This window comes from Melozone crissalis, unplaced genomic scaffold, assembly GCF_028551555.1.
Source record: "Melozone crissalis strain CALT ecotype California unplaced genomic scaffold, PUWL_Pcris_2 ptg000061l_1, whole genome shotgun sequence".
NCBI classification, from domain to species: Eukaryota; Metazoa; Chordata; class Aves; order Passeriformes; family Passerellidae; genus Melozone; species Melozone crissalis.
This window is the reverse complement of record NW_026535839.1, coordinates 4,625,049-4,640,108: the sequence shown is the minus strand read 5'-3', so window position 1 is coordinate 4,640,108 and position 15,060 is coordinate 4,625,049. Positions and strand designations below refer to the sequence as shown.

The 15,060-nt window shown below is 47.0% G+C and overlaps 2 protein-coding genes across 5 annotated transcripts in view; one reads left to right on the top strand and one right to left on the bottom strand.

Moving 5' to 3' along the window:
- The window catches only part of CYFIP2 (cytoplasmic FMR1 interacting protein 2), a 49,831-nt gene that overhangs the window by 22,455 nt on the left and 12,316 nt on the right, over window positions 1–15,060 (top strand). For all 4 annotated transcript variants that reach the window (XM_054288254.1, XM_054288255.1, XM_054288252.1 and 1 more), the window contains exons 16-26: window positions 22–175; window positions 784–940; window positions 1,666–1,762; window positions 2,315–2,391; window positions 3,231–3,339; window positions 3,566–3,685; window positions 4,316–4,515; window positions 4,976–5,063; window positions 11,924–12,067; window positions 12,900–12,990; window positions 13,650–13,780. In XM_054288254.1, the coding sequence (XP_054144229.1) occupies window positions 22–175; window positions 784–940; window positions 1,666–1,762; window positions 2,315–2,391; window positions 3,231–3,339; window positions 3,566–3,685; window positions 4,316–4,515; window positions 4,976–5,063; window positions 11,924–12,067; window positions 12,900–12,990; window positions 13,650–13,780 (1,368 nt within the window). The remainder of the gene's footprint in view (window positions 1–21; window positions 176–783; window positions 941–1,665; window positions 1,763–2,314; window positions 2,392–3,230; window positions 3,340–3,565; window positions 3,686–4,315; window positions 4,516–4,975; window positions 5,064–11,923; window positions 12,068–12,899; window positions 12,991–13,649; window positions 13,781–15,060) is intronic.
- Window positions 5,280–7,770, bottom strand: FNDC9 (fibronectin type III domain containing 9). Its single transcript, XM_054288256.1, has 2 exons — window positions 7,680–7,770; window positions 5,280–6,562 (listed from the first exon to the last, which is right to left on the bottom strand). The coding sequence occupies exon 2, from the start codon at window positions 6,553–6,555 to the stop codon at window positions 5,893–5,895; it is 663 nt and encodes a 220-aa protein (XP_054144231.1). The 5' UTR covers window positions 6,556–6,562; window positions 7,680–7,770; the 3' UTR covers window positions 5,280–5,892.

Below are 15,060 nucleotides of genomic sequence, written 5' to 3'. Positions count from 1 at the left end.
CATGTCACCTTTTTTCCAAAGCTTTACATGGTGAGGACCATGCTGGAGTCCCTCATAGCAGACAAGAGTGGCTCAAAGAAGACTCTGAGGAGCAGCTTGGATGGGCCAATAGTCTTGGCCATTGAGGAGTTCCACAAGCAGTCCTTCTTCTTCACCCACCTTCTCAACATCAGTGGTGAGATTATGGCAGGGGGAGGCTTGAACCCAGCCCTTGCATGCTCAGAAAGGCAAAAGCACATCAGCTTTGCTCCTCATTGACCTAAGCAGAAGATTTTCCTTGATTTTTCCCAAATGTCCTACTTCTGCCTGGTTTGGGCATGCGTCTGTGTAGTAGTCATTATGTGAACAGGGCTGTCAGCAAGAGCAAATAGCTGCAGGTGGGAGATTATTTTCTAGGAGTGGACTTTCCTTCTGTCCCAGACAAATTGAGCCACTGGACACAGAAGAAGTCTTCCAGAATTAACTCTGAGCCATTCCAATGTTCTCACTGGCCCTCTAGAGCAAAAGGGGTGATCCCTTCCTTCTTCTTGCATTACCAAGTGCTCAGGCAGCATGGACATGGTCTGGGTTTAAAACCAGAGACATCCTAGAAAAATGTCCTGTGCCCAAAAGCCATGTGACCCATGTTAAGGGAGTAAGGGTCCCCACATCCCTTAATCTGGCCTTTAAATTGCCCCTGGCCAGTATTGGGTCTGTCATGGAGATGTCTGCAGCAGCTGCCTCCTGTGCCATGCCCTCACTGCCATCCCCAGGGGGGTGACATGGATCCTCTGTGCTTTCCAGAGGCTCTGCAGCAGTGCTGTGACCTGTCCCAGCTCTGGTTCAGGGAGTTCTTCTTGGAGCTGACCATGGGCCGCCGCATCCAGTTCCCCATCGAGATGTCCATGCCCTGGATCCTCACAGACCATATTCTGGAAACCAAAGAACCCTCCATGATGGAGTAAGGGCTGGTGGGCTCTGCTGGGACCGTGCACGTGCTGGGGTTTGGGGTTTTGTTCAGGAAGAAGGGGAGGCTGGTGATGAGCAGTGTTTTTGGTGTGGGAGGTAAATGGATGTTCCTTGCTCTGCTGTCACATGAGTGGTGCTGTGTGAGCACCTCGTTGGCAGACACAGGGGCGACTTCCTGGCACTGGCACCTCTTCATGTGTCATAAACAGCAGCTGGCAACTGTTGGGGTGTGGGCAGGACAGGGTGGCACTGTCACCTGCACGCAGCAGTGAAACAGATGTGTCACCAAAGGGGGTGGGCCCAGGCTAAGCCACCTCAACTTCTTTTTGTATGTGGGATAAATGATACGAGGAATTGCTGCTCTGCAAGTGTCATCATCTTTATAATGTTTTCCTTGTTAGGAAAACTTGGTTGTATGGGCATTGTCAGAGCACTCTCTGGAGTGAGGGTGAAAGCTTTTTTAAGGGCAGAGAAGAAGCAAATGTTGATTGAACAACTCATAATTAGCTCACTTCCAGGTTGGTTGTGACTGCTTCCTGCAGAACCCTGGGATAAAGAGGGATTATTTGAGGGGCTGCAGGGGGTGGCAGTGATAGGCATGAAGTCAGAGAAAAGCCATTTTTTTTACACCAGGCAGGGCATGACATGCACTGGCTGCAGTTTATGCCGATAAGCTCCAAAGCTCATTTTAGATGTGGTCTGTGCTCTTGCCCTCAGGTATGTGCTGTACCCCCTGGACCTCTACAATGACAGTGCATACTATGCTTTGACCAAGTTCAAAAAGCAGTTCCTGTATGATGAAATTGAAGCTGAAGTAAGTTCTCTTCATTTTTATTGTATGGAAAAAGCTCACAGGAGTCACACTGCCCTGATTGACCCAGCAATTCATTATAGGCACCTTTCTCCTGAAAGAAATATTCCATCAGACTGAGAAGTTTTCAAGAAGATTAGCATTTCCAGAGATCCTACAGACTCTCCTGATTAATGGCTTCAGCTCAGCTGTACCTGTAGGGAACCATGGAAGCCAAAAGCCGTCAAACACTGGGGACATGGCAGAGTCTGATGAGCAGAGGGTTTGAGACATCAGAGGAAAACGAAAAATTCCCTGAGAGGGAAGGGTGATTGAGGGTGGGGGACCAGGACCTGTAAGAACATGCAGAAACTATAAAGAGAGAAATGTAACTGCCATTTTCTGCTTACCTTCAGCAATGTGAGAAGTGCAGTGTGGTTTTAAGATAGTGTGACCTTTAATATATATTTGTATTAAATGAAGGATCTGTGTTGGGTTGTATTGATCTTGTGTGCGTAGGAAGGAGCTGCTCTGTGCTGGTGACACCCTCACCAAGTCTTGTTTTTTGTCCCCCAGGTGAATTTGTGCTTTGATCAATTTGTGTACAAGCTGGCAGATCAGATCTTTGCCTATTACAAAGCGATGGCTGGCAGGTAGGAGAGCCTGACTGCTGATGGTGACTGATGATATCGCTGCATCCAAATTGCTGTTAACCAAAAGATTTCCCTCAGGGAGCAGCCACCGCAAGAAGACACAACATAGATCATCCCTGTCCCCCAGAGCTGGCTATCCACGTCAGACCAATGTAGATGGGGAAAATTAATTAAGGAGACACAGTTAAAAGTGAAAAAATAATAATTGGCATCCGGAGCACCAGTCAGAGTACAGTTTGTGAGAGCAGCAGAAAAGCAAACTGAGCTTATTACAGGCATGTCCTTGCTTGACTTCTGTTTCTGTACCAGGCAGAGGACTGGAAGCCTCCCATCTCTACAAAACAGGAATATGCACTTGTCCTCACCCTAGTGAAGCAGCAGGATTTGTTCTCCCTTTGGGGAGATAGAACCTTTGTGGCATATCCTCCTTACCAATTTAAAGGGCATGGATGAAATCTAGTGAGAGTCTTCTTCTTGTGGCCCCAGAGGTGAACCAAGTTCTTCCATGTGACAGCAAGTTCTGTCTCTAGGTCACATTTGGCCTTAGAGAAGGAGGACAATCACCATCACCAACCAAATGTTCCCACAGCAGATCTTCAAGGAGGGAGCACACCAGGGGAACCACCCAGTACCTGGCACTGATATCTTTTAGCACTTTTTTTTGTCTTTTTGAATGTTTTAGCCACAAAAGACAAGCAGGGCAGTCCCTGTGATTTAGTGTGCAGAGATTTCTTGCAATTCAGAGCCAAGATTAAAAGGGCTGAAACAACTCTGGAAAGACTCATAGAGAAGCTGACAGTGTACATTTCTATTTTCCTGACGCTGCTTCCCTTTTTCAGTGTTTTACTGGACAAACGTTTCCGGGCTGAGTGCAAGAATTACGGGGTGATCATCCCATACCCCCCATCCAACCGCTACGAAACGCTGCTCAAGCAGAGGCACGTCCAGGTACAGTGCAAGCAGTAGGCTCCAGTACTCATCATGACACAAAAATGAGTTATGCTCCACATTTCCCTCGTTCCTTCTTAAGTAATCTATACTCAGCCAAGGCACTTGTGCCACCACTTTCACGTTTAAGCAGACTTCGAGGTTTGGTTTTAATTTGTGTGTGGAGTAAAAAATTAAATACCTTGTCCCCATCAGTATATAACATGCAAATCTTTTCTTTTGGCAGCTGCTGGGCAGATCAATCGACCTGAACAGGCTCATTACCCAGCGCATCTCTGCAGCCATGTACAAATCACTGGACCAGGCCATCAGCCGCTTCGAGAGCGAGGACCTGACATCCATCGTGGTAAGAACTTCTATTGACTCTGAGGATGAGCAGGGAGACTAATACACTGCTGGAGATGCACAGTCAACTGGCTGCTGTTTTGAGTTCCCCTGCAGTGGGTTTCAACCAGTCATGTATCTTCCTTTATGCTGCTGAGTCTTTACTGGTTCTGTTTATGGAGCTTTAATTGCATTATTATCACACCATTAAGTATCTGTGTAAATCATAAGGTGACAGCAGTTAGACTTTGCAGAGCTCATAGAAGAGTCCTGTAAACTGGGGGAAGGAAATCTTGCTTTAATTCCCAGCTGGATGAAGGTGGCTGTGACATTGTTCATGTGTGTACAGGATTTGCTGTCTTTGATATGATACAGGAGCATCAGAGTCAAGCAGTGTAAAATTACCAGTTTCCACCTTTGGAGGATTCTGAGGTGAAAGCCAGCCAGTGCTCAGTGGGGAACAAATTAATTTTGCTTCCTGCAGCTTCACAAAACACTGGACCAGGACCCCCTTGAGTGGAAGTGCAATTGGCCTTGGCCGCTGAGTTAAATTGATGTCTTTAGTTCTGCGTGTGTGTGTGAATAAAAAACACTCCCCTGGCAATTAAATCAGCTGTTTCTGTTGCATTTTCTGCTGCTTTATGTGCTGCAGGAGCTGGAGTGGCTCTTGGAAATCAATCGCCTGACGCACAGGCTGCTGTGCAAGCACATGACCCTGGACAGCTTTGATGCCATGTTCCGCGAGGCCAACCACAACGTGTCCGCGCCCTATGGACGCATCACCCTGCACGTCTTCTGGGAGCTCAACTTCGACTTCCTGCCCAACTACTGCTACAACGGGTCCACCAACAGGTGAGGAGGGACAGCAAGGCCGCCTGGAGACCCTGCTTTTCTTTCCACAACGTCAAACCTGCCACTTAAAATTGATGTGCATTGTGGAGAGGTTTGTGCTCCCTGTGGGATGCAGCAGTTGCTCTTAAAATGAATTTGAAACCCACCATCTTCCTTTGGTCTTGAAAATGTTAGTAACAAATTCAAGCAGTAGTTAAGCAGTAATTGAAGTGGCTGAGTGTTGGTTAGCTCAGCACAAGAGCTCTGGTAGCTGCTCAGGTACTGTTTTCTTGCCTGCCAAAAATGAGAAGAAATCTCTGTTTTGGTAAGTTTTAAGATTGTGGCAGGATTTTGCATTCCTGTTGGTGTAGCTCAAGTGATGAATTCTAACTAGCCTGCAACTGCAGGTCATCCCAGACCATGCAGTGTCAGTTACCCAGGCTCTGATCACTTCCCTCCGCATCTCCCATGCCTGCTGCAGGTTTGTGAGGACAGCCATCCCCTTCACACAGGAGCCCCAGCGGGACAAGCCAGCCAACGTCCAGCCCTATTACCTCTACGGGTCCAAGGTCAGTAAATGAGCCACAACAGCCAGAGGGGTGGGTGTTGGAAATATTTATTTAGGAAGAGAAAGAAACGCAAGGACTGGTTCATTTACAGAGTGGTGGGTGTGAATGAGCAGGGTCACATCACTGTGTGCAAACAAACAGACATGCAAGAAGCAGATTCATGTGCTGTTGCTTTTCCATATTCTTCTCCATAAAATGCCCATTTAAGGGCATGTTAAGGGGTGTCAGCACTGCTCTTGCTTGGTGTTGGCACTGAGACTGAATCAAGTCCATCTAAATGCACAGGCAAGTGAGTTGGTGCTCTGATGCAGTGATGCTCCCCAAGGAAGGTACCTCTTCAGGAATCCCATTTTCTGTTCAGAATGGGAATTATTAAAATACTTGTGTGTGCACTACTTAATACTGACAAAAAGCTTTTTTCTCAGGCTGCAATGACTGTTTATGCAGGCATTACAAAGGCTTGGGCTGTGATGATAGTGGAGGGGCACTCAAGTGTGAAATTACTTGAGTGGAGTTTATTTCTTATGCACATGGATTGATGACTCTGAGGTGAACCTACAGCACTGATGCACATGAGCTAATGACACTACAGTCTGCCAAGCTTGGCTGTTCCCAGAGAGCTGACTTGGTTTCTTTTTTAAAAATCCTCAGTAAATGAGAGCATTTTTGTCACTTGACAAAAATCTTTCTCCCTGTGACCAGTGTCTATGCCTCATGTTCTACCCTGGGACAGACAGCTGCCATGGACACACAGACAGTCCTCTTGGCAAGAGCTAGGGAAGAGCAGGACAAACCAAACCTCTAAGCAAGATTTTGTTTCCTTTTGCTTTCATTGAAGGCCATGCTGTGGCAGGATGGCCCTTTTATCATCGCTGTTTTTGTAGGAAAAAAAGCAGTGAGGGGAGTTATATGGGCTCTCCTTCACGAAACTGGAGCTCCTCATCAGCACAGTGGTCATGGGCACTTCCAGCAGCTCCTCTCTCAGTCCATCACTCAGTGGCTCCTCTGGTGAGCCCCTTCCTTCCCCCACTTCTTCAGAGCTGCAGTCGGGGTGCTTCAGCCTGGCAGCCCAGTGGCAGCGAGCAGACCAGAACTGCAGGCAGCCGTAGGCCAGCAGGGCGAGGAAGCACAGGAGCAGGAGGCTGCTCACCATCCACATGGACGTGGTGGGCTCGTGCTTGGAGCCGCCGAAAACCAGGGGGATTTTGTCCAGCGTGTGGAAGGTGGTGCAGTGGTTGCTGGAGGGGTAGGAGTTCTTGCAGGTGATGCAGAGCACGTAGATGGTGGAGGGCGTGAGGCGGTGCAGCACCAGGGAGCTGAGCGGGTGCGGCACGCGCTCCTCGCGGTGGAAGTTCTGCCGCAGGTAGCCGGCGAAGACGCTGTTCCAGTTGGGACGGTACATGACATGGTAGTAGTTCTCTGGGCAGGGGCTGCTCATGGCCCAGGACACCGTGGCGCTGGTGTAGGTGATGTTGTGCACCTCGATGTTCATCGTGCCCCTGAAACCACAGGCAGGCAGAGGCTCAGGTTTCTGATTTGTGTCAGAGCTCAAAGGACGCTGACATCCATGAAGTCTTTCCTTACTCTCCCTGAGATTTGACTCAAAACTGCCCCGCCTCACTAAGGTTACATGCTAAAATTACAAAAGACAAATCCTGCTGTTGCCCAGACTACTGTAGCACTCTGCTTCATAACAAAAACATCCAGCTGGAGCACAGGGTATACTTTTTGCTCAAGTTGTATTTCTTAAAAAATCTCTGTGACTGCTTATCTGTATCAGAAGCTATTTTAGCTTTTTGATTCCCACAAAATAAAAATGATACTGCAAATGTGATTAACATAAAGTGATTATTAACTATTAAAGCTATTTTAGCTTTTTCTTTCCCACAAAATAAAAATCATACTGCAAATGTGATTAACATAAAGGGATGATTAAACTAGCTCCACCTTGCCTTGTGAAGCTGCCAATCAACAGATATTTTGATTTTACACCTAAAGCCATTTAGAAAGCTCCATAATGATTAATTCACTGTTTTAAACTGTCACTGCATTTTCTGTACCTTCCTTGTTTAATAAAAGTATAAACTCTTTCTGTTCCTGCAGCATCTCATGCTGCAATATCAGCATCTTAAATGTGAAATCTGTAGGTTGGTGAAATATAAAAGCAGTGCCTTTAGGGAAACACAAATAAATGAATAGTAAGAACAAAGACAGAAAAAAGACCTGCCCACCTAACAAATTTAACATTTAAACTGATTTGAGCCAGAGCCAGTGAGTAGTAGATGATGATCCTCTTGGTACAATGTCCTGTAGTTTTTGATACTCTCTGAACTGTGTTGCTGTTTAGCAACAGCCACAAATTACTTGAGCACATCACTCCTTTAGATCCCAAAGTGCCCTCTGAGCCTCTCTGCAGGGTTCTCTCCTGCCCAGAGAGTGCTCAGAGCAGCCCCTCCATTCAGTTGAGCTGGTTTACTCATTCCTTTTTCCTCTCTCTCTAACAATAACTAACTTTCCTTTCATTCACTCAAGAATAAGCTCATTTAGTGACTGCTAATCAGTCCTTACACGAGGCTGCACATGCCCTTGCTGAGCCCTCCCAGAGCCAGCACTTACCTCCAGCCAGGTCCTGGGTGGTGACAGAGGTGACAGGTCTGGTGACAGAGTCAGGCAGTGCCTTGCCAGCACTCACCTCCCTCTGCCTCTGCTGAATCCCTTCCCTGAACTCCCTCGTTTATACCCAGCTCGGGCTCCGTCATCTCTCACCATGGCAACCAATAGGAAAGGATGGGCAGGCATCTTCCACTGATTTGGGAATGTTATCCCTGAAAGCTTCTGCCTGGGAGAAGTCTGTGTCTCCAAGGCAGGAAAAACAAGCCAGGTAGGGTTTTTTGCTGGCTTATTTGGGTTTTATTTTTTCCCTGCATCCACAAGAGCATCACTGAGCCCAGCAGGGTCTGGGGTTACACACACATGGTGTGAAATCTGGGATCCTGACCTGTGGTTCCCATTGACTCAGAGATTCTGTCTTTAATTCTGTGATTTCTTGCACACTTAAACTACTGAATTAAGTTAGAGCCATCAGCAGTACATTTTGATCCCTGATGGTGCTGCAATTTCCAGTAGCCTTTTAATATTTTCTAAACTGTGTGATGGGAGTAGGAATTGGCTTTTCAAAGACTCTGACCTCCTGCTGAACTGCATGGGATTAAGACCTGCTCTTCTTTGAATGCCTCTGATTTACAGACAGCTTGGGGGTGTCCCCTGTCAGTCTGGTGAGAGGGCAGGAGGGAGAGGCAAAGCCAGTGCCTGTGCTGTTCAGGGGAGCAGGCTGAGCCTGTGGCCAGGAGGGGACGGATGGGCCTGGTAGGGAGAGGCTCTGAACAAATGGCTTGCTCCTCTCTAAAGCCAAAATGTGCTGGAGAGGAACTTTTCCAGAAATGTTGATGCTGAGTCTGGAGTTACTCATTCCACTTTCTAAGACACTCTCAGCTGTTGCACTGAAATTAGGTTGGCTGGGAGCCCTAACTTGTCTTGGGCTGTGTGCAAATTCTTTTTTTGTCTCTGAGTATATTGGTCTTTCATTAGCTCTTCATTTCTCCAAGGGAATTCTGTATCTGTCAGTATTATCTATTATCCCTCTCTGTTCAATTTTATCAGATAAAACTCTCCCTGCCTTTCCTCAGGTGAGCTCAGACAGGTCTGAGTGATGGCCAACAGCAAGGTCACAGACATGGAAATAGAACTGAGGATTGATTTGCTCCATTTGTTGCTAAAGCTTCTCCAGAGCATAGCTGGTAACCCCCTGAGCTCCTAAAGCAACACTGGGGCCTTGCCCACATGGTCACAGTTACAGATGGCTGTCCCTGGGTGCAGGGTGGGCTCTGTGGGACACTTGGAGCTCTGCCCCATGCAAATCCCAGCCTCCCATCCCCAAAACCTGCCCATTTGGCCCCAAACCAAGGATGGGGCAAACCTCCCAGTGTCTCCAGCAGCTGCTGCTCAGGGTCAGGCTTTGCTTTGGTCCTCTGAGGGGTCCGAAGTGGCCACTGAGCACGGGGGAGGGATCTGTGCTGTGCTGTGCTGTGCAGCCAGCTTGTGCCTTCAGCTGCTTTGTCTTAAAATACCCACTGGTGTCATTTTTTACATCCTACAGTCTCTACCCCAAGCTGTGTATCTCACCCTTAAATGGAGTTATATTTTTAATTGCTGGCAGAGCATTATTATTAGACACAAGCCTGCTGTTAGTGCACTGTGTGGCTCTGCAGAGAGCTCCAGGAACCCACCTCATCCTGCAGACAGGCAGGTGTGAATCACCCTGCTCATCTGCAGCCAATGCACATCCCAAAAGGTCTCTTCTCCCAGTCAGGCTGATTGCTGAGACCCCCACTCAAGGGAGGAGCTGGTTTGGAGCTGCTCTCCAGCCCCTTTATCCCACTGAGGAGTGAGGGAGTGCTGCCAGGTGATTTGCTGTACGGCCAAATCTCAGCCCTGCTGTGGGAAAAACCTGACCAGCTGCACCACAGCTGGGGCCAGGGGTGGTAACCCATCCCAGGGGGACAAGGCACATGCACAGACAGAAGTCCCCTGGCCATGGAATAGCAAAGATCCCTCCAGAAATGAAAGTGGATTCATCAGCTCACTGAAATAAGGATTTTTTTTATTCCCCCAAGCTAGGATGAGCTAGTGTGCTGAGTCTGGGGAAATAACAGGGTGAAGGAGCCCACAGGGAGGTGTGGAGGGAAGGTGCAAGGAGCCATCTCTGGCCACTTGGATCACCCCTGCAGCTCTCACTTTCTGAGGACACCTGGGGCTGGGACAGTGCATTACAAAAGTTAAAGCAACAAAAGCTGTGGAGTGTGGCTGGGCTGGGGGTCTGGAGCACTGACCTCCCTCTGGGATGGTCGTGTTGGCCATTTGGCAAATGTTCCAGGTTGGGCATTACCTGGTGTTTAAACAGAAACACTTGTCAAAAAAAAACACATGGCAGTTTTTCACATGTATCAGGGTGCATAACCAGTGGCTTTGGGTCTGTCTCTACCAGACTTTTCAAGACTTGGTTACCTGAGGATGCAGACAGAACCCTAATTGAGCTGCTCAGTTCTCTTTAGAGCTGGTATCCAAGGAGCTTTAAAATTAGGCTTCTGTCTGCCTAAATAATTCTTGACTCTGACACACATACTCAGGGCCCCTTTTTTTTCTCTAAGTTTTGATGGGAGAGAAAGGTCTTGCTTATTGTGAATGAGCCTCCAGGGCAGTCTTTCTGCACTTAATATTGTGTTTCAGGGCTATTTGCACCTACCAGGAACAAGAGGTGAAATTACATTTCACAGAAAAGAGGGGACTTTCTAGCTGAGCCTTATTTCTGCTGGTTCAAAGAGCACTTAGGAATTACAGCAAGTAACAACCTGCTGGACCAGATCTGTAGGGCTGTGACAGAATGAGGGTGAATTAATTGATTAAAGTAACTGACAAGTCTGTGAAAGCGTGGTCAGTACACTGGTGAAATTCTGTACCTGAGAGCAAAAGAAAATACTTTTCCAATTTTCAGCCAATGACTTTGTAACCCATTAGCAGCTCAGAGGAAGTGTTAAAAGTAAACCTTGTGGAGTGAGTCAGGAGTGGAGGGTGATGGGAGCCTCCAGCTGGGGATATTGCAGCAGTGGTGGAGCAAAGACAACATTTTGCCCTGTTCTGGTACCCCAGCCCTGGCTCCCTTTCACCCAAACCTCCTCAGTGCCTTCATCCCATCCCTCCCTTGGCTCCATTACTGGCAGGAAAGGATCCCTGTGGAATATGTCTGCAGTATCCACAGGAGGGCATTTGGGATTCAGTCTAATTTGTTTCCTTATCTTTGTTTTACCTGTAGGTCAGCATGAGCCTGGGGTTAATCTGTGTTTTGCTGGAAGGGGCACTACGTGCCAGGATCTTTTCCAGGATGGCTTTTTTGCCATTCCCTGAGGCTGAGGTGGAGATGTCAGGGGGAGAGTGCAGCCCCTCTGCTGGGCTGAGTCGTGATGCCAACACTGACATTGCAGAGCCCTCTCAGAGCATGTGGTGTCTCAGCTAAATCTGATTCTCAGTACTGCTCTGCGGAGCACACAAGTGAATTAATTCCCCCTACCTTTCTTTGCCTCACACCAAATGGATCCTGTAAATGTTCCAGTAATGAAATGTTGCAGCAATTTCCATGTTTCCAAGATGACACTGATAGAGTACATTCCTGGAAATCACTTTCTGTTCTCTGCTGCTAAGAATTTTTGGGGGCAGTGTCCTGGGCACCATTCTCCCCAGACCAGTGTCAGACTCTTACCCTTGACACAGACCCATGGGATGTCTGTTAAGTAGAGGCTGATGTAAAGCTTTGCAGGGTGGAAAAACGATCTTTTCTGTGTCTTTTCCATCTGCCCTTAAACTCAGTTGCTTCAGTTCCTGCTTTTCTTAATCAGCCTCATTTTAAAGCAAGTGCTCATAGGGGAAAAAAAAATCTTTCTGCTTGAATGTATGTAAAACTTTTCATTTTAGTGGAGAACAATTTGATTTTGAAGAGGCAAAGGGCCACTGAACTGAAATATTTGATTGGGAGTGTATGGGAGAGTAAATTACCTTGGAAATGAAAGTGGTGTTGCTACATAGGAGGGTAATAAAACCTTGTGACATGACAGTGTTGAGGTTAGAGTATATCTGAGCACATAAGAAAAGCAATCTTGTCTCCTACAAGAAGCTCAAGTGGGAATGGCCATCGGTATTATTATTTCTCCTCCTCCTCCTTACAATTTGTACATAATACTGTGATAAGAGAATTACAGGTCTGGTCAGGAATTGCAGGTCCTGTAACTGTCTCTAATTCCAATTTGCAGCCTCTCAACATCGCCTACAGCCACATCTACAGCTCCTACCGCAACTTCGTGGGGCCGCCGCATTTCAAGACCATCTGTCGGCTCCTGGGCTACCAGGGCATTGCTGTGGTCATGGAGGAGCTGCTGAAGATTGTCAAGAGCCTGGTAATTCTGAGCCTGGCCCTGGTGCTGGAGAGATCCCAAAGCTGGAAGGGGGCAGGCAGTGTGGGCGTTGGCATCGGGGTGTTGGCATCGGGGCACCGCCGTGTCTCTTGATCCGCGCTGGAACACTTGGAGCCATGGGCTGGTTTTCAGTGATGAGGAATCCCAGTGATTCCTGTGGGATGGTGGAGTGCCTCAGCAGGATCAGACAGCATTCAGCACAAAGATTTTACAGTTGACTAAATTGAATTTAGTGCATTATCTCATGTAATGTATCCACAGGGTGCAGGTGTGTAACTCCAAATGACAGCAAGGGCTTTAAGCTAAGCAGTGTGCTCTGCTCTAATCCATGTGTGTCCAAAACATCTGATCTGCAGAAACTTGCTCTACATGAATGTAAATTCTTTCTTAAACTCTTGAGTATCCAGGGATCATTCCTCAGGTGGAAGGAGCATTTCCTGTGCTAGGGAGTGAGTCCTTTGGCAGCTCTGGTGAAATGCTTTTTGGGTTAGAAGTACAAGTCCAGCTGCATCTAAGACTGAGCCTTGTTTTAAATTTCAGCTGCAAACAATGCAAACACAGCAAGCTGTATTTTGACATCAAAAATCCATGCAACTGGGATTTACTCTTTGGGAGGAAGCTGTAAAAGCACTCTGACTCCGTACACTTGGGCTGAATTTCATATTTGAGTGAAATCCAAATTAAGCAAGTTCTCAGACTCCAGCTGAAGTTTCATCCTGTGCTGTCAGATGTGGACCCATGCACAACCAGCCTCTTTCAAAACCAGTGCCAGGAGACCTGGCATTCCAGTTTAACCTCCCTTTGTCTCCAACAGCTCCAAGGCACCATCCTGCAGTATGTGAAGACTCTGATTGAAGTCATGCCCAAGATCTGCCGCTTGCCAAGACATGAATATGGCTCTCCAGGTGGGTGCTGCTGGTGGGATCCTTCAGCAGGAGCTCAGCCATGTGTTGCTGCAGCATTTACTGAGGCCCACACTGATGGTTAATCCAGGCTGGGCACCTGTCCTGCCAGTGCCACTTGCAGCCAGGTTTGCTGGGACACTTTCAGCTGCTCTGCTGTTAATGCTGGAACATGTATAGGAAACCTTTCCAGGAAATCTCCTGCTGGAAATTTCCTTTTGAGCACGTAGATGGCTGATAAGGGAATGTCTTCTGGTAGCCTCTCTTATGTTTTCAGGATTCTGTAAGCTTTTGTGAGTTCACTGGTATTTTTAAATGCTCTGTTTAGCTGGTGAAGAGATTTTTTTTGCAGCATGCCTGCAGTCAGAAACTGTGGCTGCTGTACATGAGCCAACACCAAGTCATCCATCACAGCCTGGAACCTCTTTCCTCCTCTGATGAAGAAATCCAGGGAGTTTAAATGACTTACTCCCTATTTCCCAAGGCTTACTGAAAGCAGGATAAGACACTGCCTGTTAGTCCTTCCCAATGCCAGTCTCTGTGTATCCATTTAGCAGCTGCAATTTGTGATTAAGGAAGTACCAGACACTGATCATCTTTTCATCCAAATTACCGGGAAGTGATTCCAATCTCTTTCTGACTGTCCTTCCTTCTCTTTTAAGGAATCCTGGAGTTTTTCCACCACCAGCTGAAGGACATCATTGAGTATGCAGAGCTGAAGACTGATGTGTTCCAGAGCCTCAGAGAAGTGGGCAATGCCATTCTCTTCTGCCTCCTTATTGAGCAGGCTTTGGTAAGGCAAAACCCCCACACCAACGTGGTACCTGAAATTTCCAGCTCAAGAGTAGAAGTGCAAGTGGGTTCTCCAGCAGAAGAGTTTCAGAAGTGTTACTTTCCAGCTTCTCATGTTCTCAGGGTGTCTCTGGGGCTGTGTTATTGGAGTCTTTGGGCATGTCCATGGGGATGGTGTGCGTTGGCACTGGGTCAGGCCTCTGGCATGGCTGAATCTGAATACTGGAAGATCCAGATTTCATTCTTGGACTTAAAGCTGCCCCTTGTTTGTCCCGGTTAGAAATAAAACTGGAGTTAACTTCTAGATTGTGAGCTCTCTGGGGCAGGGATCAATACTTTTTTATATGCATATTTGTACAGTGAGAAGTAGATTTGACCCCTCTGCTCTTTTGGGGTGCCAGTGCAATGGAAACAACCTCATTGATTGTAATGGTGGAATGGATAAAGCAGTCCAACAGGAAGGAAATCTGCTGATGATATATGTCCTAGGACATCTTCACTGAAAATTTGCTGGAGTAACAACTTGGTATTGCCCCCTGCACTGGAGTTTTAAATGTGCACAAGTCTCTCAGCTCATGTGATGCCCTTAGTGTGGGGCAAAGGCTGTAGCTGAGTGCCACTCATCTTTTTAGCTCCTAGTTTTTCACATAACAAATTTACCAAGCAATGAATTTATCTCATAATTTAGCCCAGAGCCAACTGAGGAGTGCTCAACAACACAACTGTACATTAAATGTACATACTGTGTCATAATGGTTTGGGCAGGGTTGTTTCAGTTTTTCCAGAAATACTTCAAAACTGCTTCCCTAGCATAAGACAGAATTTCCAAGCAAAACCAGGAGTTTTGTTCAGAGCAAAGCCTTAATAAAGTTCAAAGATTCCAAGTTTTATCTGGCCATAGAGCACAGAGAAAACTAAAAGTCTCTGCATGTCCTCAAAGTGGATATTTCTGCCCTTGCCTTTGCATTTTAACTCCAGATCTAGAGACTTTTAATTCTTGGTGTAGTGTATCAAATACATTCAGTGAGCAGTGGTTGCATAAGATGAATACAAGAGATGTGTATCACCCAGCAGCTTGACTGTTATAGAGTTTTATAGAATGACCAGAGTTGCCAACTTTACTCTGGCAGTTTCTGTTCTTTTTGTGGCTTTGTCAGTGCTTCCTGCTGTTCCCAGTGTTGGGTTTTCTGCTGGATGTACTGCATTTGCCTTTCCTGTCACATCTTTAATGGGACACTCAAGGGACATGGTGGTTTCTTTAGAAATCCTTCATTTCAATGC

Excerpts from the sequence above, each read along its gene's own strand:
- FNDC9 (XM_054288256.1), bottom strand. The coding sequence starts at position 6,555 with ATGAACATCGAGGTGCACAACATCACCTACACCAGCGCCACGGTGTCC.